The following is a 24442-nucleotide window of genomic DNA, read 5'->3' on the forward strand; positions in this document are numbered from 1 at the left end:
AGGTATAACCCTTCAGAGCTATGCAGGAATCCCAGTTCTTGTGTCCCTGCTTTGCTTAGGCCCCAGATCTTTTTCCCAAACAGCCACTAAAAACCACGCCTCTAGGTTATTGACACCTGCAAATAACCTCAAGGAAACCATAGCTTCAAACCAGGTTAGCATGCTGGTTTTTAGCTCTTTATTTTTGGTCCTTGGGGATATCTCTTACTTTTTTTAAGAGCTTAACTATACTTTTAAAAAGATGTTTGTGGTATTTTATTTAGAATATCTGTCTAGGTATGTTGGGAAGTTCTGTTTGGTTTTGAGTATTTTTGTTTTGTTTTGACAATATCTCATCTATATTGTCAGAAATAAAAGTCCACAAGGTATTTTCAAATAATATTTTTTACATAGACAAATATATTGATATTCTTTCTCTTCCATCATTTTTCAGCTTTGAAAGTCTTCCCTCCTCCATAGAGATGCCAATTATTTACCTAAATTTCTTCTAATTTAGGTATGGCTTGTTTTTTAAATGCTTAATATTAATATTATAAATGATCTATTTACTTATATAATACTCACCAGTGGTTCAAGGGCATTTTAGACAGAGGAAATAAAGGCTGGAAGGGAACTTAGAGTGTTATAAATTTTATATTCACGCTCATTTTAATCCTTACCACACCTTATGAAAGGAATTATCTTGATTTTATGAATGGGGCTCAGAGAGGTTAAGTAATTTGCATGGGGTCACACAATTAGCAGCAGAACCAGGATTGAAATCCTTTGATGTTTCTAGTCATTCATGCAATTTACCATTAAATCTGAACCTTGTTATTCAGGGCTTTTCTACATTTGGCTCATATAGAAATAACTGAGAGGCACCGGAAGTGGGAAGAAGGGAGATTCACTGCCAATTGCCAAAATAAGTTTGATTAGCAGCAGGTAGAAAGAGGGGCCAGGACCAGAGATTAGACATGTTCATGTGGGTATACATACAGAGCGCATGCCAGAACACCACAGAGGCAATCGAGTTAGCAGATGGTTTGTGTCAAAATAAGGAAGGAGATCACATTTATAGAATACTACAGTGTGCCAGACACTGGGACAGGTGGTGATGCTTTTTTTAGGTTCTCTCATTTAAGCCTCCCCACAGAGCTGGAGATGAGTGTTAAGATCAACAGCAGATGGTGGCAAGGTCTCAGACCCTGAGGGTTCAGGGTTAGGATTCTAGTTTTTGAGAAGATTGAGGCTCTTTAGGGCTCTGGCTTTGGTTATCTATTTATTTAATTTTTTTCTGATTATAACATTAATAAGTACTAACAAAACTTGAGAAATAGGTCTAAAGGAGGAAATGCAACGAACTATAGTCTACCAAGCAGAGGAAATCTGTTACGTGCATGTTTGTATAATTGATTTTCATATCACTGGTATGACTATATATACTATTTTGTATCATAACTTTTTTACAGGCAGCATTTTATGAGGATTTCCCTACAGCTCTAAATACTTAGCTAATACAGCTTAAATACTTTTAAACATTTGTTTTTAGCAGGTAATGTGTGTATATATTTCCGAAAGCACAGGCCTCTAATAAAACACAGCAGCCCCCTCTCCCATCTCTAAATTCTACGTCCCAGCAGCGGTTATCTCTTTTAGTTACTGCTTCTGGAATTTGCCCTCATATTTCTAAATAGTATCAGTTTTAAATATTATCTATTTGTGTCCTGTTATGAAAGCTGAAGATTCCATAATAGTTTCCCTCATCCCATTCTTACACTGTTATGTCTCAGTTTTTGTTTTTGTTGTAACTGTAAATATTGTTTGTTGAGCCAAGAGTTATACTGTGCTCAAACTGCCCTCCTTGTACAACTCTATTTGTAGCCTTGGAATTAATAATTGCTTCATTTACTTTTAGTCTTATTTGTCAATTCTTCTCAGAACTCTAGCAGATCTATGAAAGCCCCGCTGATGCTGTTTTCCCTGTGATCAAATGCATCAGATAATCCATGAGGAGCATCCCCTTTACCCCTAGATCCCCTGTCCTCCTGCTCCATCCTGCAGCCTCCTTCAGATGCTTTCTAGGCCAGCTGCATCTGTCTTCGTGGGTGTGTCTTCACCACCACCCTAGAAATTCCCACTAGATCTTTCCCGCTAGATCATTCCCACTAGATCTCCTTCTCCTTTTCATTTGGGTAGAGTGGCTTCTTGGGACAAGGTGTATAGGAGTAAGTTTTTTGAGACCCCTTGTATTGGTTATCCAATATGATATAACCAATTGGTTATAATAAATTACCCTAAAACTTAGTGACTTAAAACAACAATAAACATTTGTTATTTTGCAGTGTCTGTGGCCAGGAATTTGGGAACAGCTTAGCTGATTGGTTCTGCCTCAGGGAGTCCCATAAAGTTGCAGTAAAGAGGTCAGCCAGTGAAGCAGTTAGCTGAAGGCTTGACTGGGGGCTGGAGGATCTGCTTCCAAGGTGACTCACTCACAAGGCTGGCAGGTTTTAATGGTTTTTGATTGCAAGCCTTAGTCCTTTGGGTCTTTCCAAAGACTGCCTGAGAGCCCCATGACCTGGTGACTGGCATCTCTCAGAGCGAGTGATCCAAGAGACAAGACTGAAGCGACGATGTTTTTTATGACCTAGATTTCTACCACGTTCTATCCATTAGAAATGAGTCACTAACTCCTGTCCACGTTCAAAGGGAAGTTAGGTGTGGAGATTGGAAGGATATGGGACCTTGAAGACAAATATATAAGTACTTTAAATAAACTAAATTACCTATTGAACAAAGAAGTCTCTACAGGCACCAAAGCAAGGGAATTTGGATGAGCCTTTCTTTTCCAGGTATCCTCTAGCTCCTTCCTTAATGACTTTTTTTCCAATTCAGGAAAGTCTTTTGAGGGCTTATGGGCTTGGGGATAAGGGAGACAAGGACAAAGAAATAAGACTGAGAATAGATTCAAGGCACTTCTATTTGTACACTTTAAACTGTAACTTAGAGGCACCTGGGTGGCTCAGCCGGTTGAGCATCTGACTTAGGCTTAGGTCATGATCTCTCTGCACTTGTGGGTTCCAGCCCCGCGTTGGGCCTTTTGCTGACAGCTCAGAGCCTGGAGCCTGCTTCTGATTCTGTGTCTCCCTCTCTGCCCCTTCCCTGCTTGTGTTCTGTCTCTCTGTGTCTCTCAAAAAATAAAATAAAATGTTTAAAAACATTTTTTTAAACTGTGACTTATATCTTTAGAAATGCCTTCAAAGCATCAAACATTTCAGGCCCATTGTGGTGGTGTTTTTTTGTTTTTATAAAGAAAGTCCGTTAGTGGACTTATTTTAGAATTTTTGCTTGGCCTAGAGCAAATTTATCAATAACAAGGAAAGAGACTGCATCAGTTAAGGTTTCATATTCTTAAAATCTTTATCACTTTCACTCTGCATTCAGAGTCCTCTTTGGTTGGAGAATCTGGATCTATTTATAGTTGTCACACTCTCTTGACTGTGACTGGGGCCTGCTCTCCATTTTTCTCTGGTATATAATGTTTCCCAATGCTTGTAGCACAATGTAGATAAGGCCAGAATATTTCATAACAGTTTACCAAAGGCAGAGGAAACAACCAAAAGGAAGTTGAGTTTAGAGAGCAGCCTGGAAGATTTTTCATATGAGATCTAGTTTTAGTCTTCTTCAGCTTTGCTTTCTCTAGCTCCTGGCTCGCCTCAAATTGACAAAAGCTATCTTCTCTCTACCACTCACGAGAACCTTCAAGCATGTGTAGACTCTAAATTTCAAACCTGTAAGAGAGGACTTAATGATTCACACTTAGCAGTGCTGCCAAGTGGGTGTGGCTTGTGCCTTTCACAAGAAATCCTATCTACCTGTATTCCAATAGTCTCTACCAGAACGTCGTATCTATGTCTCAGGAGCCTACTCTCCTTACTAGAGTAAGCATGTGGTGGGTTGGGAATCTGTCAGAAGCTTTTTATATAACGAATCTATATGTTATACTTATGTACCTTTTATGGATTTTAAAATAAGGCATATGGTGTTTTATAATTAAGAGAACAATTGGCTAGAACTAGTAGACCTGGGTTCTAGTCTGATTTGCCAGTAAATAGTCTTTTGGATGTAGTGTATAGTTTTACGATTTTGACTATAATTAGATTATTTTAAACGATTATAGAATTCATACTTGAATCTCTTTGTGTTACAGTGGTCTATTTTAATATGTTGAGATATTAGTGAGGAATAAAGGCCCAATTACTGTTGCAAAGAGAAACCCATTTTATAATGACACACTTTATAGGATAGGTTCTCCATTATACAGACAGGTAGGACCTGGTTATACTTAAAAGGCCATGGGAGCTTACTAGTTTTTTTAATAAACATTCACCTCCATACCACATATAAATATAGATGTTCTTAAACAATTAATTGTATGTGTTTAAATATGTATTTAGATTCTGTGCTTTCTGGTTTTATTTCTTTCATGTATTTGGCATTTTATCTTTAAAGGTTTTAAGTTAGCAAACAAAAGCATCATGTGTTAAAGTACTTTAAGAGTAAGTTAGTACTCACAGTTAAGATGGAATGATTTTTTATTTCTACTTAAGCATAATCTGTTGTTTTTTTTTTTTTCTTTTTCAGAGTGAAAAGCTTTTGTTATATGATACAGTCCAGAGTGAACTGGAGGAGAAGATAAGAAGGCTTGAAGAGGATAGGCACAGCATTGATATTACCTCAGGTTGGAGCTCCTGGGTGGCTCAATTGGTTAAATGTCCGATTCTTGATGTCAGCTTAGGTCACGGTCTCACGGTCAGTCGTAAGACTGAGCCCAGCATTGTGCTGGGCTTGGAGCCAGCTTGGAATTCTCTCTCCCTCCTCTCTGGCCCTCCCCCACTCATGTGTGGTTGTGAATGCGTGCTCTTTAAAAAAAAAAAAAAAGATAATTACCTCAGGTAATGGGAATGATGTGGTGTGATATGTGTGATATTTACTTTAAGTGACACTGAACCTGTGGCTTACTGGAGTGTCTCGTAATATCCTAGTCTCCTAATATAAATGTTATGTAAATGAAGTCCTAATAAGAGGGGAAAGGGGGAGGCTTCTAAAGAACTTGATAGGTTTGTGATTGTTGCTTTGATTTGAATTCACATTTCAGAAAGACAGAAAATGGAGCACATGAAAAGGGACAAAAGGAAAGTGTGACAGGAACTATAGAAGAACAGTATATTGTAAGAATAATAAAGATATTATTATAATGTATGAATAGTATTGAAAGACAACTACAGCATATGTTCTTCCCTCTAAATCTTGAAAGATAAGGTGGAAGAAGGAATAAAAATCTTTTCTTCTTGGTGACACACAAACTAGATAGAAATTACAGGGAGGTAGATTTTTGTCTGAGAAAAAGGAAGAACTTCTTAATAATTAGATCAGTCCAATGAGAAAGTGGTATTTTCAGGGGTATTATGGAAAAGCTTTCTACAGTGGGTTGAAGATGTATTGGGTTATCCTACAGGTCATGTGTGTGTATTACTTTACCTCTTTAAAGTTTTATCTCTCAGTAGGCACGGTGGAGTCAGATGAGCCCCTATCCCTACTAGTTGGGTGAATATGAGTGACGGTTACTTTAGCTTTTCTAAATCAGTCTCCTTATCTGTAAAATTGAAATAATAGGACTACCTGTCTCAGAGATAGCTTTGAGGATTAGAGGAAGCAATGCATGTAATGTATATTTAACAAACCTGACCTATGGTTCATCAGTTATTAGTCATTAAGTGCCAAGTTGATTTTTTACTTTAATAAAGGCAGAGGAAATTTTATAAATATATAGCTGCTCAGGAAATTACATAGTCACATATATATACTATCAGTGAAATTTTGCTACCATGAAATTACATAGCCTTTTCCCCCACTTTGATCTCCAGAAATCAGCTAATACTCAATTTTATTTACTTGCCAGAGCTGTGGAATGATGAGCTTCAGTCAAGAAAAAAGAGGAAGGATCCTTTCAGTCCTGACAAAAAGAAGCCAGTTGTTGTTTCAGATATCCTTTTCTAAATTTGTTTTTGCCTTGGTGCATCTGGTTTTGCATTGTGCATATCTTTGTAAGTTTTATTAGTATACACTGACTTTATTTACATGATTCTGTAATAGGAAAAAGATGACTTATAAAACTGAATGAAGTCAGAAGGATATAGTTTAGGATTAAGAGGGGTAGGGAGGGAGTTTACTACTCTAAAGGGAGTAGAAGTTGAGCCATTAATATGGCTTTGTAGTTCGCAAAGGTTTTGATGTGAACTAGCTCTTTATAGCATGATTGTTTAATTCATGTTTATTTTTTAACACTTTCAATGTTTCTGAAATTGGAGTGTCTTTAAAATTAAAAACAAGCAAACAAAAAAAAAAAGAGGTTAGAGTGGGAGACAGCCAAACATAAGAGACTCTTAAAAACTGAGAACAAACTGAGGGTTGATGGGGGGTGGGAGGGAGGGGAAGGTGGGTGATGGGTATTGAGGAGGGCACCTTTTGGGATGAGCACTGGGTGTTGTTTGGAAACCAATTTGGCAATAAATTTCAAAAAAAAATATTCCCAAGATCCTAAAAAAAAAAAATTTAATGTTTATTTATTTTTGAGAGAGAGAGAGAGAGAGAGAGACCAAGCATGAGCAGGGGAGGGGCAGAGAGAGAGGAGACACAGAATCTGAAGCAGGCTCCAGGCTCCGAGCTCTTAGCACAGAGCCTGATGAGGGGCTCGAACTCACAGACTGTGAGATCATGACCTGAACTGAAGTCTGACGCATAACCGACTGAGCCACCCAGGTGCCCCGGAATGTTTTTAAATTAAAATAATATATGCTTTCGATCTTGGTGTTCCCTGTGGTGCCCTCCCCTAACCCCACTACCTTTTCCCATTCCCACCTCAATTCAGTGATTAGGTTGGTGGTATGTCTTACAATCAATGATATCAAAGAATTAAGAGAATATGGTTTATAGCATCTAAAATATTGGAATATATTTATCCTGGTACTAAGTTTTTTGGAGACTTATTTGAAGTCAAAATTCAGTCTGCCGAAGGATTATGTCCAGAAATCGCTGTTCTAATTCTCTGAAAAACGGAAGTTTGGAAATATAATTCAAAGTGTGAAATTCTTACAGCTAAATTGACCTTGACTTTTCCACGTCCATATATAGTTTATATGCTACAAGATCTTGATATTCTTGAAGACTGGACAACAATTAGGAAGGTATGATTAAAGAGCAATGGAATACAAGTATCTTCTTATAGTCTACTTTTTAAAGATTCTGTGGTTTTTCACTACTACATCAAAATATTGCTGTTAATATGCTTTACTTTGCAACATTCTCTTAATGGCAGTTAATACTAATACAGGTAACAGTGGATTGCAAGAATATTTTGAGAGACATGTCAGCAATTTGATTGTATTTTTTCCTGTAATAATGTAATTAATAATTTATGCAAAAGTACAGAAAAGCATTTATTTAGGTTGCCCCAAAATAATAAATAACCTTTTTGTGCCTAGTCCTTAGCCCAGTGCTGGCTCACTGAAGGCACTCAATAAATACCTGTTGAATGAATTCAAAGTGGGTATTTGAACTTTATTGTATGTCTTGTGTTCTGTCATTAAACATTCAAGAATTACAAAATTTTCTGTGCTTGTTTGAAGGTGGAGACTTATTTTTCTTAAAATTTTTCCGTTTTTAGAAACTTCTTAGTTGAGAGAGATCATTTTAGGTATTGATAACACCTCTAAGGGGGCGCCTGGGTGGCGCAGTCGGTTAAGCGTCCGACTTCAGCCAGGTCACGATCTCGCGGTCCGTGAGTTCGAGCCCCGCGTCAGGCTCTGGGCTGATGGCTCGGAGCCTGGAGCCTGTTTCCGATTCTGTGTCTCCCTCTCTCTCTGCCCCTCCCCCGTTCATGCTCTGTCTCTCTCTGTCCCAAAAATAAATAAACATTGATAACACCTCTAGGAGAAATGGTTGTTCTTTACATATACATATTCCTTATGGTCTTAGACATTAACAATTTATTAGAGCAGCTGAAGATTACATTTCACTGTTAGTTATTTGAGGTCCTGAGTAGTGTTGTATACATTAAATAGACCCCAAAATATACTTTCAGTCTATAAACTCAGTCAATGTCTTCTTTTTTTAATTAGGCAATGGCTACACTGGGTCCACACCGAGTGAAGACAGAACGTAAGTCATTTAACCTAAGTTCAGGGATCTCTTCTGTGGAGACTTGTTGGATCAGGGCCATTAAGTCATCCACATACTAAAGAGCTCTCCCCCCATCAGTGGTTTCGTTTCATTAGTGAACACTACTCTTGGAATTATGATATCTTAAATCCTACTTAAAATTGGCACTCATAATTGATAATGTAACTGCTTCCCCTTCTTCGGGCACTTGTCTAGTTCACCGATGATTTATCGTACATTGTACAGCTTCATTTTGTAGTTATATTAAAACTTAGTGAATTCTATAAAGAAATGTAAGAAATTAAATTCTCTTATTTCTATTAGATTTAGACTTAATATCTAAGAACTATTTTTAGTGTTTTTTTCACATATATGCATGGATTGGTGTTACTTCGTAATGTTCTGCACTTTTGTTCTTCTGACAATGTCTTATTAATGTAACAGTTTTTGAACTGATCCCTTTAGCGCCTGTGAAACTGGAAAAACATCTGCACAGTGCTAGATCTGAAGAAGGAAGATTATATTATGATGGTGAATGGTATATACGTGGACAAACAATATGTATTGATAAAAAAGATGAATGTCCTACAAGGTAAAAACTATCATTTCAGTGTTGCTCAGTATTAAAATTTACAATTGTTGTCAATAAATATTTGCCTCGTCCGTAGTGCATTCGTAATGCACCATTATTTGCCTATGGATCCTTCCTTTCTCTTGGCATAGGATTTGTTTAGCATGTATGTACACCAGTGTTAATATTTATACACCAGTGTCACATATTAAGTTCTTGAGCACAAGCATTAACACAAGAGGAAATGTTGGAATTATTTAGCCAGGTAAGTGGTCCTATCTGTTAGTTATTATAATAGATGAATTGTTAGGGTTTTAATATTATGGTCTTTAAATCAGACCGTTACAAGTTTTTGGTGGGCATATTAATCCTTAACTTTTTTTTTTTGGGTGTTACAGTATTTTGGACACCAAGAATGTGTATCAGTTAGAGTAGGAAAGTAATGGAAAATTCATGAAAACCTTAAGAGTAACAGTAATTACAATACAACTTGAAAACTAAAAGCTGCCTTTTAAAAAACTCAGTCTGGCTTAAGTAAGGTTTATATAATTATTTATATAGGCTTCTAAGTTGTTTTTTTTTAAGACTTTATTTTTTTTAAATAATCTCTACAGCCAGTGTGGGGCTCAGTCCCACAACCCTGAGATCAAGAGTTACACACTCCACTGACTGAGCCAGCCGGGTGCCCCTATAGCCTTCTAAGTTTTATCTGGTTTATCTAAGTTTTGTCACTCATTTGGAAACTTTAATGCTAATTATTGTTTCTATTCCTTCAGTAGTTTAGGATTTAATTCTCAGAGTGGTAGCCTTCTACAGTAAGAAGGTGTCTTTTTCTAGCTATGAATGGTAAATGAAGTGTTTGTATTTAGTGAAGAATACTCATTTTCCAAATGTGGTTTTACTTGAATTGTAATTGCATCTTTAAAATTTTAGGATCCTAGGAGCATTGTGTATAGTAACTTTTCTCATAGAAGCCCACTGAGCTAATTACTAGGTTATATGTGATGCCCCTAGATTCTTTGCTTTATCTTACTACTTTTAAGGCATTCTCTTTACTGCTTAGCATAAATGTGACTTAAAAAGAGATGAAATAGTATAAGAGGGTTAAACACAAATCTATTTTTAAAACTATTTCTACATACTAGATAAGTAGTGTCAAAAAAGAACCCATACAAGTACCATAGATGGTTTGATACTGGGAAATACTGGGAATTAGGGTTTGGTATTTGAAAGATTTCCTACAGCCAGGGCTGATCTGAACTGGAGGTGTAATACTATATATTTAGTGTTCTTAGTTCCACTGTGTTTTCTTGGGGTGGTGATGGGGGGCTAGGGATGTAGTAGGAATGATGTGCATTTAATAGTTCTAATAGTAAACATGACCAAGTCTATCAAGGAAAGAAAAGGGATTGCTGAATGTGATGTTTTTGACAGCATGCCCTGCTGATAATGCAGCAGCATTGTGGTAAATGGTAATTATATACCTGAATCTACTCTTACAGTCCAGCTATTTTGGTTTTATAACTAGTTACTCTAAAATGAGTGGAGGCGGCATATTGCGATTCATTCATTCCTTCCTTTTCTCCCCCCCTTTTTTAGTGCTGTAATTACAACAATTAACCATGATGAAGTTTGGTTTAAGAGGCCTGATGGAAGCAAATCTAAGCTTTACATTTCACAGCTACAGAAAGGAAAATATTCAATTAAACATTCATAATCATGATTTAAGTGTTATCTAAAGCTACCTTATTAGTGTTATCAAGTGTGATGTGCCATGGGAGTTAAAAATGTATTCAATAACTTAATATTCTCATCAAATCATGAGAGACTGTATTTGTAGGTAGTACTCTGAGTAGACCTCATATTGATATGTCAATGAGACAGTAATAAAAACTTAATCATGATCATTACATTTATTTGCCTTTTAGGTCCAATGACCAATAGGTGTATATGGTAGGGGTTTCTTACTAAACTTTTTTCTTTGTTTTTTAAAAATATTATGCAAATCTGTCTTATCTTTAGTGAACTATGTTGCTAAGTGGCTATATTTGTCTGCAGTTTCTTTGATTTTCTGTATCTTTGTCACTCATTGTGTTTGTAAATAAGCCTCCTAAAATGTTTCCTATAAATGGTTTGTACTAGTACATTAGTGTTAAATCAGAATTGAAATTTAAACATATATACGTGAGTATGTATATATGGCATCATCAGCTAATTTAGAACTGATGGCCTTACTTTACAATCTTGTTTTACCCAACATTAAGCTATTGGGTCTGAAAGCTAAAGGGAGCACTTTTGTAGACTAGCAGCTTTCCTTCTCCTCTTCCTTGATTGTATGGTGGTGACCTATTTTTACAAATTACACTTAATGTTAATTAGTAAAATTAGTGTCAAGTAATAACATGCTTCTACCTATATTTCTCGTGAACCTTTAGAGGGCAGGTGTTTGTGCCTGGTATTTATGATGTGGTATATAAGTGGTGAATAGTAACCGACAGTATTGTGGTGCTTGCTGTACATGTCTGATCTTTTGAAACAGATTTTTAGTAAGCATTTTCCAGAGGTAAAACTAGGTTCTTATCTTAATTTTATTCCTAGGGCAAAGTAGACAGGGATAATTTTCTTGAATCTATTCCCAAATTAATATTTTTATCTTTGGTGTTTCTACACTTTAAGGCCACTTGGTGCAATTTAGAAAGTATTGACCTCTCTTCCCTTAGCCACATTCAAAATTAGCTTCTAAAACCTCAGGAACAGTACAAAGAATTGAAGCCCTCAATATGGCAGCACAGTTGGCTGTAGTATATGTTAGGGTACAACCAAATCAAGTATTCCTGGTGGTCTTGTGCACTTTAATTTCTGTTACAATGAGACTGAAGAGGATGAGGAAGAGAGCTACTTATTAACACTTAGGGCAGGAATATCTGCATTATTCCGTTTGTTTTCTTACTATTTTACCTCTGCAAACATCTTCCTGTGCAGATCACTACTTCACAGTTGCCAAATGTTAAAATATTTGACTTCTGAAATTCGTTATCAGCAAAGTTATGTACTTTGTTCTGTTTCTAATTAACCTTAGCAAATGTACATAATGTCATAATCCAATAGTATTTGACAGTACTTATGTATACAATGTTTCATAAGCATTTTTAATAAGATTTGTATTTTTAAATTTAGTATATAATAAAAAGATGTGTTTGAGTGTCATTTGTAGTGTCTTGAATTATGGGTGCATAAGTTCTTTATGAGTTACAACCTGTCCACCTCTAAGAATGATTTGGGCCAATTTACATGAATAAATACAGAGAACTGGAGTGTTGAACTGATGTTTCTGCTTCCCTAAACCACAATTCAACCTCTGTTGGGGTATAGATATTCAAGATGGCCAAGTAATACTTATTTTAAAAATATGCATATATGGGGCGCCTGGGCGGCTCAGTTGGTTAAGCATCCAACTTCAGCTCAGGTCATGATCTCATGGCTTGTGAGTTCAAGCCCCGCATCAGGCTTTGTGCTCACAGATTGGAGCCTGGAGCCTGCTTTGAATTCTGTGTCTCCATCTGTCTCTGCCCCTTCCCTGCTCATGCTCATGCTCATGCTCATGCTCATGCTCTCTCTCTCTCTCTCTCTCTCTCTCTCTCTCTCAGAAGTAAATAAACATTAAAAAAATTTTTTAAATGCATATATGTTATAGGTTAATAAACATGTACTGTATATGTTCTGAAATTCTAAATAGAAAATCATTATTTCAAAAACTATGATTTAGTGCCTTTACTTTCAAAACATATACAGCCTAATACTGTATCATGTAACAACTGAAATATTGACATTGATTCAGGTAAGCATATGTTCATCTGTAATTAAAGTACTATAAAATGTGTTTTATTATTGGCAGTTTGCCATTAGAGTCTGGTCAAAAAGTCTAGGAGGATTTAGTTTAGGAGGATTGTTAGAATCTGTGAAGCACAATTTATCAGTTGCTGCTGCTGTTATTGTTTACGATCAGCCTTTGTCTTAGGATCAATTTATGGGCCTTTCCTGCCACCGCTCCTAGTAGTTCATGTTCAGCCCACCCCTTTCTGCCATTTGCCACTTAAAAAAAGTCCAACCATCACTAATCCAATGCATTATTAATAATGATTAACGAATATTAATAGCACACTCCTCTGATTGGTTGCCGGAGCACTGATACTTCTCATTGCAGCCTTCCTCATGTGAAAGTTGTTCGGATACACATATTACTATTGCTACTCAGAACTCAAACACCACTCCAAGAACGTGTACACCTCACTGATAATTGTTCAAAAAGAAGAACAAGGATGTCAGCTGTTATTTCCAAGGTTTGGTTTGTGGACCGAATAAGTTCAGTACACTAAAACTGAACTAAAATGAATTTATAAGGTAAGAAAAGTGGATGCAGGATGAATATAGTAATTAGGATTTATGTAGTCTCGTGCCAAATTGGAATATAAACTATTTTAATTGCTAAAGATTAGGAAATCTAAAATGTTTTTAAAAAGCACATGAAAGGTTAGAATGGGGTTAGAGAAAAACGTTATGTTCCTTACATTGTCTTTATGGATGAACTCAGGAATTGTGGCTGGTAGGTCAGGTGGGATTAACTGAGGCAGTTTCCCCCATTGGGTCACTGTGGCCCAGTCTTGCCCTTTACTTCACAGGCCCAGAAACTTGAACTTTATATATCCTGTTATGAGCTGAATTGTGCCTCCCCCCTTCCACCCCCTCCACCAAATTCATATGCTGAAGCATTACCCCCCCCCCCCCCCCAGCACCTCAGAATGTGACTGTATTTGAAGATAGGGTCCTTTAGAGAGGTTGATCAGTTAAAATGAGATCATTTCAGGGTAGATCCTAATCCAATCTGACTGATGTCCTTACAAGAAGAGGAAATTTGGACATCAGACATGGGCACAGCGGGGAGACTCTGAGGATAGAGCAAGGTAACTCTCTGCCAGCCAAGGAGAGAGCCCTCAGAAGAAACCAAACCTGCCAACACCTTGATCCTGGACTTGAACATCCAGCACTGTGAGGAAGTAAGTTTGCGTTGTTTAAGCCACCCAAGTCTACGGTATCTTGTTACGGCAGCCCTGGCAAACTGATACATGCCCCAATGTGACAGCTTTCTGGGTAAGTCAGGCTGACTGACCCACAGTGGATCGAAGGGGAAGCCAAGTGTCAATTTAATCACTTAAATTGGGAAGTATAAATGAGAAGGAGACCTGACTCCTCAAGTCAATTCTTTCCTTCTAGGAAAATCTGTGTAAAGCCACCTTGTGATCAGAAGATTTGTTTTGGTGAAACTTCAGAGTCTCCGGTTTCCTGGTGAGGCTGCCCCATTTCTGGTATTGTGCTGGATATATTGCTATCGTCTTACTTTTGGCTTTTTTTTCCTGGTGCCCCGCTGACCAAGATCTCTCCTCTGTTAATGGGCCCTGCAGGTCTTGCCCACTTCCCCCCTCTAAGTTCTTTCTGTACCATAGGCTTTCCCAGAGTAGACCCTGACACATGGGCAGCCAGTGATAGTATTTAATTTTTAATGCTTGCTATGTATCAGGAACTATGTTTAATGTATAAACAGAGCATTGTTATTTAATTTTTTTCATGTAAAACAAAATGAACATAATGTAAGAATTCTAATATGTTTACTCTTTATCCTATATTATTAGAAATTTCTGCTCGTGAGGTTTTTCACAAGTTATGAGAGGCAATATACTGTGGCAGAACTTGTATTTGGAGTGCTCCAAAACAGTTGCTTTTATCTCAAATTGCTAATCATTTTGAGAACTGTGTGTTTATCTTTCTCCTTCCCTTGCCACCCACACACCCACTCATCTACCCATGCATCTATCTATCCATCACTAGAAAGCAACTTGTAAGTCTAAAATTTCTTTGCTCCCAAACTTGAAGCTAATGTATTGTCTTCAAAGACACATTTTATATTCAAGTAAGGTCAAGGGAAAAAGTTATGTAATAACAGTCTTTGGAGTTTACTTTTCCTTGTCCTATCCATTTTTCTGTGTCTAATGTGGGTCTGAAGTGGGTGGCTTTGCCAGCACACTAGTCCAGAAGCAGGCCACATGGACGATTTCATTTCTACCGGAGCAGATTACAATTTATGTCAAACTGCTTAGAAAACCAGATCCTTCAGCTGAGGCTAAATGACATCTGCTTATATTAGAGGGATGTGAAAAGAAATATCCTATTTCATTTATTATTGAAAGAATTTGAAAATGGCATTTTTTTTAACATTTATTTTTGAGACAGAGAGAGAGAGAGCATGAACAGGGGAGGGTCAGAGAAAGAGGGAGACACAGAATCTGAAACAGGCTCCAAGCTCTGAGCGGTCAGCACAGAGCCCGACGCAGGGCTCGAACCCACGGACCGCGAGATCATGACCTGAGCTGAAGTTGGACGCTTAACTGACTGAGCCACCCAGGCGCCCCGAAAATGGCATTGTTAATGGCAGAATCAGTAAAGTGCTTTCACTCACTTGACGATAAGTTTATGATTTTAGTACATTGTGTTTAAATACATCCATGGGCAATTGTACTTATTAAGGAAAACTGATTTAAAAAAAAAGACTTCAGGCACTGTTTAAATTACTCACAGACTGTGGCAGTTTTTCATTTTCATTAACACCCCACAGTGTTAATCTATATTTTATACTTTATATATGTATTTATAACAACAGTATCTACTACACAGGGTCAGCTTGGCCTGGGTCTTTGCTACACACCCATGTGAGTTGCACCCTCTCATGCCCAAGGGTTCTTGTGTTCTTTGTCTCACTTCATCACAGCCACAGAGTGGCCTTGTTTGATGTGGGTGCTTTACGAGATTGTTTCTATTCAACAGGAGAACCCTGAGGCCCAGCAGCGAGGGCCAGGCAGTTCCTGGTTTCCTCCTTCTCACGTGTGCATTTGCGACTCTACCAATATCTTTTAGTTTTTATTCCTTGAATTTGTGGTGAAATTACAAAAGTTCATTATCCTTTTTAAGATGAAAGTCAACAGAATATGAGCCCTAGTGTTTGTGATAAATTTTGCAAGGGTCAGAAACCAACTTCAGAAAAATAGACAAAGGGGAATTTATTAGAAGACTCATGTAACACGAGGAAGATCAGGGTTCAGATGGGCTGTGGGCCAGCTGGAAGCAGGAAGTTAAATGCCAAGAAATTACGCATCTTCCGTGTCTTCGGCTCTCTGTGTCATCTTTCTCCACAGCTCAGGAAACTTAATTTCCTGTCGTTCTCAAACTTTGTTTCCTTCCCGGTCGGTATCAATGTGAGAGGGAGACTGATTCTATTTCCACCGTTGCAGCTTGAGAGATCCCAGCGAAGGTTCTAATTGGGGCAGCCTGAGTTATATGCCCACCGAAACAACTGTGACCAAGACTGGCAGAGCCTGAGAGAAACAGGTGTTCCGGTGGGAGCCACATGGTTGGGGGAAAAGCCTTTCTTGGAAAAAGTGGAACTGCAGTGCTCTGCAGATAAAAGAATTGAGGTCCAGCAGGAAGTGTAAAACAAAACCAAAAACAAACAGTTCTGGGTTCTAGAAATATAACATTTGCTATTGAGAAAAGGGCAGGAAGCAAGGAGACCAGTTGGGCCATCACAATCATCCTTGTAAATATACTAAAGGCTTGAATTAGGGTAGCATCAGTGGCACAGGAGAAAAGGGTGATTTTAGAAAATGTTTCCGAGTTAAAATCTATGAGGGGTCGAAATATATAAATAGCCCTTACGTAGGATTTATCATGTCACAGGCACTGTTTTAAGCTCATGGCATATATTAATTCACTGGATTTTCCTCACAACACTATGAAACATCAGGTGTCATTATTTTCATTTTCAGATGAGGACGTTGTGAGGCACACAAAGGTTAAGAAATTGCCCGTGGTCACACAGCTGGTAAGTGGCAGAGTTCGCAGTTAGTCTTGCCCTGAAGGCCATGAGTTTAATCACGTACCCCAGCATCCCTAAGGTCTGAATTTGGGTGGATCATTGCATGAATCAAGGGTGGGAACACAAGAGGAGTACAGCTGGGACTGGGGGAGGGATGCAAAGGAGATAATATTTGTGTTTCTTTTTTATGTGTTAAGTTCAAAAGGTGTGACGGCCAGATGGAAATGCCCAGCAGGTAACAATATATAACTTGGGTGAGGGCACAGATTTAAATTTGGGATTGTGACAGCACAAGTGGTAGCTAAAGTCAATGAAGCGAGCAAAAACTTCTAAAAGGGCTTGAAAGGACGGCTTACGCAGCGTGAAGGAAAACCAGCAATAAAAGAGAAGGGAGAAGAATGATGATGAAAATTAATTATCACCAGAATCTGTGTTTCTGTTGATAAAGAGAAATAGGCACCCTTGTATACTGTTAGTGGGAGTGTAAATTGGTACAATTTATTTGCAGGAAAATGAAGCAATACCTAATAAACTGTAAAATCCCCCACCAGTTGACTAAGCAGTTTTACTTGAAATTTATGCTACAAGTATACTCTTTCCCAGGGTCAAAACTATATGTCCAAAAGGATTCACCTCAGCCTTGTTTGATAAGAGAGAAGAAAGAAGGAAGGAAAGGAGAAAATCTAACTGTTAAACAGTTCCATACGGTGGAATAGCACATGGTTGTTTCCGTAACATGAATACCATGCAGTCATTAAAAAGGATGAAGGAGATCTGTGGGGGCTGATATGGAATGATCACCATGACATATTATATCAGAAAAGAAAACGAGAATTGCAGCAGCATACACACACCGTTCCTTTACTGTAAATAATAGGTCCTGCTGTGCCCTAGTTTATTCACTTGGCAGGAACAGAACCAATAGAGGGCCAGAATCTCAGAGAATCTTTTAAAGCTCAAAATGGAGGTAGAAAAAAGGGAAAGTCCAGAGAACCAGGTGAGGGAACAGGAGGCATGTTGCAGGCAGAGAGGCCGGAATGGCAGTGTCTCCTCGGGTCTCCCCCTGCCTTGGCACTCCTGCTCAGAGAGCGGCCTTGGGCCATGACTGGTGCTGAGAGCTCCCTCAAGAGCTCCCTTGGGCTTGGGCCGTGACTGGGAGCAGAGAGGAGAGCTCCCCCTCCTACATGCCTGACGACCCCTGAGTTGGGTTTCTGGCCCTTGTAACATTTATCACAAACACTAGGGCTTCATATTCTGTTGATTTTCATCTTAGAAAGGATAATGAACTTTTATAATTTCACCACAAATTCAAGGAATAAAAACTAAAGATATTGGTAGAGTCGCAAATGCACACATGAGAAGGAGGAAACCAGGAACTGCCTGGCCCTCGCTGCTGGGCCTCGGCGTTCTCCTGTTGAATAGAAACAATCTCATAAAGCACCCACATCAAACAAGGCCACTCTATGACTCTGATGAAGTGAGACAAAGAACACAAGACCTTCTTCCTCTCATAATCTTGTTTAACTATAGATAGAAACAAGGCCAGTCTGCAGACAACAAAAATACTAAACCTACCCCCTAGTGCTAATATGACCAACTGCTGCTGCTTTATCAATTACATCTTTGGCCTTGTTTCATACTTCCTGTCTTATAAATAAGATTAATTAAGATACACAATCATAGAATTGCCCCCACTTCCTGACACTTCTTTGAACCCTACCAAAAACTCCTTATATGATACAATTCTCTAAGTCCTTTTTTTAAAGTTTATTTTGAGAGGCGGGGGGTGGGGGGTGGGGGGGAGGGCACAGAGCAAGGGAGAGAGACAGAATCCCGAGTAGGCTCCCTGCTGTCATCACAGAGCCCAACATGGGCTTGAACTCCCGATTCCTGACATCATGACCTGAGCTGAAACCAGAGTCAGATGCTTAACTGACTGAACCACTCAGGCGCCCCTGTAAGTCCTTTTTTTTTAACACCTTCTTTCTCAGACACCCACAGTTCCCTCAGATATGTGTTCTCTCTCACTGCAATGAGCAAGAGGCCCATCTTGTTCAGTTACAGGTATGTTCCTGGTGGTCTTTAGCTAGAGGGCTAAAGACATGGAACATTTAAGACAGTTTTTTTTTGTTGTTGTTGAAGGGTTTTTCATTAGATTTAACCTAAAGATCCTTAAGTATATTTTGGATAGTCTTCTGGGAGCTCCCAGTGTGTAATTATAGTTGTAATGACTGGTAAAACAAACTGTAGGCTTTGATTTTCAATTACATGTTATAGAAGAATCATAAAAGACAAGACAAAATGAAAGCACGTTTCATGAAAGACATTTATACTGCAATCTAAGTTAGCGCTCTGCTTTCAAAACCAGAAAATAATGTTAATATTTCTACTGCGTTAACCAGGGACTCCTAAAAATGTAAAAGCTGTAATACTAATGCATTTTGATTAAAACCTGAAGGTGGCAGTAAATTCCTAGAAAACTTAGGAACTTAGTTTAGAATTTGTATTTTTTCTTCTAATTATTCAAAATTGCATAGTGAGACTGCAGTTGCATTTAATTCTGCTGTGTACTAATTAAGGGATCTTCAGGAAGAAGATGAAGATCTAAACAAGGATTATATTGTTATTACTGTTTACTGACTGAAAAGAAGTCACCATGTAAAAGGCTTAGGAACATTGCAATGGATTATATGCTTTAGAGTTACTATAGAAACAAATAATGTAATTAAACAAAAGGAAACATCAGAACTTTAATACAAGCCAAAGTGCTCTGAAAGGATGTGGCATTAAACAGTTTATATTTGCCTATGAAATTTATAACCTTGTTGGTAACCTTTTGCCCCACACTGTCCCAATTTTATCCTCAACATTCTTAAAATAGAATTTTGTACAGTTGTGTTTTTACCCAATGATCTACTTAAATCAATAGACTCTCTAGACTTATTAATCAGGAATGGCCTAACTAATAATTTAATATAGAGGATTTGTAAATAGCAAATTAATTAATATTTATATTGGGAAATAAATTACTTTATTGATCTTTTGTGTAAAGATCTAGAACTAGATTGTTTCATAGTTTCTTCTCTTGAGGATAAATACGGTCTCCGGTGCATTGGGTTATATCCAAAGTTATAGTGAGGTTTTAGTGACCTCAGTACATAGATAGGCACAAGATTTGAAAATGAGGAACTATAAAATTTTTATAATCTTTCTAGGAAAAAGTTAGCCAAGTACTGTGTATATCATTGTGTAAATACACACAAAAAAGTAGTTAATTTTGTCGAGCAAGATATTTGGTGTTTGATGTTGGTATTTTAAATATGTTCTATGACTATGCTAATATATGAATAAGTATCAGTTTAGAAAGTACTAAAATGAATGATTTAAATTTTCAAGATGTTATTTCATTCTTCCATATAATTTCATTTAACTTTATTTTAAGGCTGTACTATAGTAATAAACTACTCTTAATTTTGATAAATGCAAATTTAATTTTCATAAATCCAAGAATTTGTCTTTATTCTTCCTTATGATAATCTCTCTTAGGCAGTTAGAAATTTTACATAAAGACTGAGAGAGGATAGTTATGAGTTTATTTGTTTTGACCAGGGAAAAATATGAAGTTAGAAGCACCGACACACAGCATATACTTATTCCAGAAATACTACACCTGTTCATAATAAAAATGTCCAAAACAGTGTAACAGTTATTCCCAACAATTATATATGCTGCTGAATCAAGCACTATTCTCAACAATTATAAATGACTAGTCCATTTCATCTTCAAATATCATTTAGATTTGTTTGTAATACTTGAAAACTTGTAGTAAAAACAAAACAGAACAAAATTGTAGATTCTGTATGAGTTAGAGCTATTTTAACTTGTGGTGCTTTAATTCAATTTTTTTAGTTGTAGAATATAGTAGTAAATATAAATAACTATAAATAAATCCCTGTGTGTGATCACCATCTTAAAAATATGTACCAATGAAGTCTGCATTATTTTGTAATTGTTGACTAGTGGTGGTTAATACTGGCTGCCAGCAGAGGGCGCTTTGAGGTTTATCTGTTAGAATTCCAGCAGGAGCCTAGACTATTTGTCTTCAAACTGTTTTCCTAAGAGTGAAGACATTTCTAACATTTCTTTAGTCTCTTATGATTTACTGTCTAATTTTACAACCCTGTAGATCGTGTGGCAAGGGATGAGAAGGCTAGCTAAAAATTCCAGCAGCAGTTCCCTGCTGACTGCATGAACAGATGTGTAAGAGATGGTCCTGTGGTGTGAAATTTGAGGGAGGCAGGAAACTCCTGGCTTTTTTTTTCTCCCAGCCCCCTTTCAGACTCCATCACCACTGTCAGTAGTTCTCCCCTAGAGATCTGTATGGAGCCCAGAAATAAAAGGTAGGTTGTTTTTTTTTTTTTTTTTTAATGTTTATTTTTGAGACAGAGACAGAGCATGGACAGGGGAGGGGAAGAGAGAGAGGGAGACACAGAATCCGAAACAGGCTCCAGGCTCTGAGCTGTCAACACAGAGCCCGACGCGGGGTTCGAACCCACAAACCACGATATCATGACCTGAGCCGAAGTCCGACGCTTAACCGACTGAGCCACCCAGGCGCCCCGATAAAAGGTGGTTTTAAAACAGTCAATAAGAAAATGAACACCAGATGGAAAAGAGGGAGCCCAAAGGGGAATCAGTGCTGCAATAGCCTTCTGGATGACCAAGGGCAGTGGTTTCCATACTTTTTGACACGGTTACATGTCCTAAAACATTCATGTGTGCTTACACACACATATACAAACATGCATCTAAAACAAAACTATCTTGAAACAGTATTTACCCTTCTAATGTATGAAAGAGATACATATATAATATTTGTTGCCTTTTTTTTTCTTTTTAAAGTAAGTTCCACGCCCAATATGGGGCTTGAACTCAGGACCCTATGATCAAGAGATGCATGCTCCATCTACCAACTGAGCCATGCAGGAGTCCTGAGATATATATAATTTTTAAATACTCAAATGAAATATAGAAAATAAATTCTAATGGATTTTTCCAGGAAACTGACAGACTTGATTTGGAAATGTCTGTGGAGGAACAAAAGGTTAAGTATAGTCAAATGCTTCCAAAGAAGAAATGGAATTAAAATTGAGCAGGATAGAGACAACAGAGATGAAGAAAAGAGAAGGTGTAGATTAAAGTGGGGTATGGCAATAGAATGAAGAAAAGCTCAGAAAACAAGCTACTGTATTATTTTTTTAAATTGTCACGTTTATTTTTTCAGATCTGTTTTTTTATATACATAATTTATTGTCAAGTTAGCTAACATATAGTGATACGGTGTGGTCTTGGCTTCAGGAGTAGATTCCTGTGATTCATCACATAAGACACCTAGTGCTCATCCCAACAAGTGCCCTCCTCAATGCTCATCACCTATTTTCCCCTCTTCCCCCTCCTTCCCCCTTTCCACCCTCAGGTTGTTCTCTGTATTTAAAAGTCTCTTACAGGGCGCCTGGGTGGCTCAGTTGGTTGAGTTTCCAATTTAGGCTCAGGTCATGATCCTGCGGTTCATGGGTTCAAGCCTCACGTCGGGCTCTGTGCTGACAGCTCAGAGCCTGGAGCCTGCTTTAAATTCTGTGCCTCCCTCTCTCTCTGCCCCTCCACCACTTGCACTCTTTCTCTATCAAAAATAAATAAACATTAAAAAAGAAAGATCTAAAAAAAGTCTCTTATGGTTTGCCTCCCTCTTTGTTTGTAACTTAATATATTTTTTTCTTTCCCTTCCCCCTTGGTCTTCTGTTAAGTTTCTCAACTTCCACATATGAGTGAAAATATATGATATCTGTCTTTCTCTGACTGACTGATTTCACTTAGCATAATACCCTCCAGTTCCATCCACATCGTTGCAGATGGCAAGATTTCATTCTTTTTCATTGCTGAGTAGTAGTCCATTGTATGTATATACCACATCTTCTTTATCCATTCATCAGTTGGTGGACATTTGGGCTCTTTCCATGATTTAAGGCACTGTATTATTGAGTCCCACACAAAAACAAATAAACAGAGAACTCTGTGATGTTAGAGAAGGTTTCCCGTAACTTGCTTAGTGTAGGTGCCAGAAAAACCATTTTTTAAAAAAATTTTTTTTAACGTTTATTTATTTTTGAGACAGAAAGAGACAGAGCATGAACGGGGGAGGGTCAGAGAGAGAGAGGGAGACACAGAATCTGAAACAGGCTCCAGGCTCTGAGCTGTCAGCACAGAGCCCCACGCGGGGCTTGAACTCACGAACTGCGAGATCATGACCTGAGCCGAAGTCGGACGCTTAACCGACTGAGCCACCCAGGCGCCCCCAGAAAAACCATTTTTATGTAAAAATAACTGAGGGGTGCCTGGGTGATTCAGTTGGTTAAGCACCAACTTCAGCTCAGATCATGATCTTACAGCTTATGAGTTCGAGCTCCACATTGGTGCTGTGCTGACAGCTCAGAGCCTGGAGCCTGCTTCGGATTCTGTGTCTCTTTCTCTACCCTGCTCCTGCTCTGTCTCTCTCTCTCAAAAATGAATAAACAAAATAAATTAAATAACTAAAAAGTATTAAGGCCAATTCCCATACAAACTTATTATAATAAAAAGAGAAAGAGAAGTACACTACTGTTCCTATGCCAGAAAGACATGCCCACAATACAGATCAGAACTGTCGTCTATTGTGCTTGCTTTGGCAGCATATATACTAAAATTGGAATGATACAGATATTAGCATGGTCCCTGCTCAAGGATGGCACGCACGTTTGCAAGCATTCCATATTTAAACACAAAAATCCTGTGATCTACTATTTCAAAATGACGAAAGATATTAAAATGTTACAAGACCTGAGAAAACAAAACACAGTAGTAGTCCACCCCTATTCATGGTTTCGCTGTCTGTGGTTTCTGTTATCTGTGGTCACGAAGCAGATGATCCTCCTTCCGGCATATCATCAGAGGTCAGTAGTCTCCTAACACTGTGTCACAGCACCTACATCATCCCCTCACTTCATCTCATCATGTAGGCATTTCGTCATCTCACATCATCATCATCATCGTCATAAGAGTGAGTACAGTCCGATATTTTGAGAGAGAGACCACATTCACACAACTTTAATTACAGTAGATTGTTATAATTGTTCTCTTTTATTATTGCTGTTAATCTCTTGTGCCTAATTTATAAACTTTATCATAGGTATGTGTGTATAGAAAAAATATAGTATATGTAGGGTTTGGTACTATCTGTGGTTCCAGGCATCCACTGGGCACCTTGGAACAGATTCCCCACAGATAATGGGTGTCTACTATATATCATAATTAGAAAAACTCAGAAATGAGGTGACAACTCAGCAAGGAATAAACAATAAAAAAAAATTAATTTCAAAAGTGAAGACAATTAGAAGGAACACAAGACTGAACAAACCCATTACATATTGCCTTGGAAGAAACAGAAGGTGAAGGAGGAAAATTAAAAAACAACAACAAAAAAAATCAATCAAGTATGAGATTGAAGGGAGTCAAGAGGAAGGAACAAATATTGAGGATGGACAAAGAAGATTAGTTACATGTATTATGGCATCCTTGAAGAAGAAAGCCAAAGTAAAGGAACAGAACAAATACTAAATATTATAATTAAGAAAATTTTCCTGAAAAAAACCAAACATTTGAATTTCACACTGAAAGCATAACTGAGAATATTGAATCAGAAGGACCAGCAACAA

General features: G+C 37.8%; 1 protein-coding gene and 1 non-coding gene across 9 annotated transcripts in view; both read left to right on the forward strand.

Annotated features, from left to right (window-relative positions):
* The window catches only part of BRMS1L (BRMS1 like transcriptional repressor), a 35378-nt gene extending 18137 nt beyond the window's left edge, over positions 1-17241 (forward strand). Inside the window, exons 5-12 of one of the 8 annotated variants that reach the window (XR_008299369.1) lie at positions 4624-4720; positions 5942-6025; positions 7162-7226; positions 8160-8199; positions 8644-8791; positions 12975-14113; positions 16645-16700; positions 16892-17241. Coding sequence is in view for 2 of the 8 variants with exons in the window: in XM_015061587.3 (XP_014917073.1) it covers positions 4624-4720; positions 5942-6025; positions 7162-7226; positions 8160-8199; positions 8644-8791; positions 10370-10487 (552 nt within the window). In the remaining 6 variants the exon portion in view is untranslated. Of the gene's footprint in view, positions 1-4623; positions 4721-5941; positions 6026-7161; positions 7227-8159; positions 8200-8643; positions 8792-10369; positions 11978-12974; positions 14114-16644 lie in introns of those variants that run through there. The other 7 variants (XR_003422459.2, XR_008299368.1, XR_008299370.1 and 4 more) reach the window with 7 other exon arrangements.
* Positions 17242-23403: 6162 nt separating this feature from the next.
* LOC113601597 (U6 spliceosomal RNA) lies at positions 23404-23506 on the forward strand. Its single transcript, XR_003422893.1, has one exon. It is a non-coding gene; the product is annotated as a U6 spliceosomal RNA (small nuclear RNA).
* The last annotated feature ends 936 nt before the right edge of the window (positions 23507-24442 follow it).

Source organism: Acinonyx jubatus, chromosome B3 (genome assembly GCF_027475565.1).
Source record: "Acinonyx jubatus isolate Ajub_Pintada_27869175 chromosome B3, VMU_Ajub_asm_v1.0, whole genome shotgun sequence".
NCBI classification, from domain to species: Eukaryota; Metazoa; Chordata; class Mammalia; order Carnivora; family Felidae; genus Acinonyx; species Acinonyx jubatus.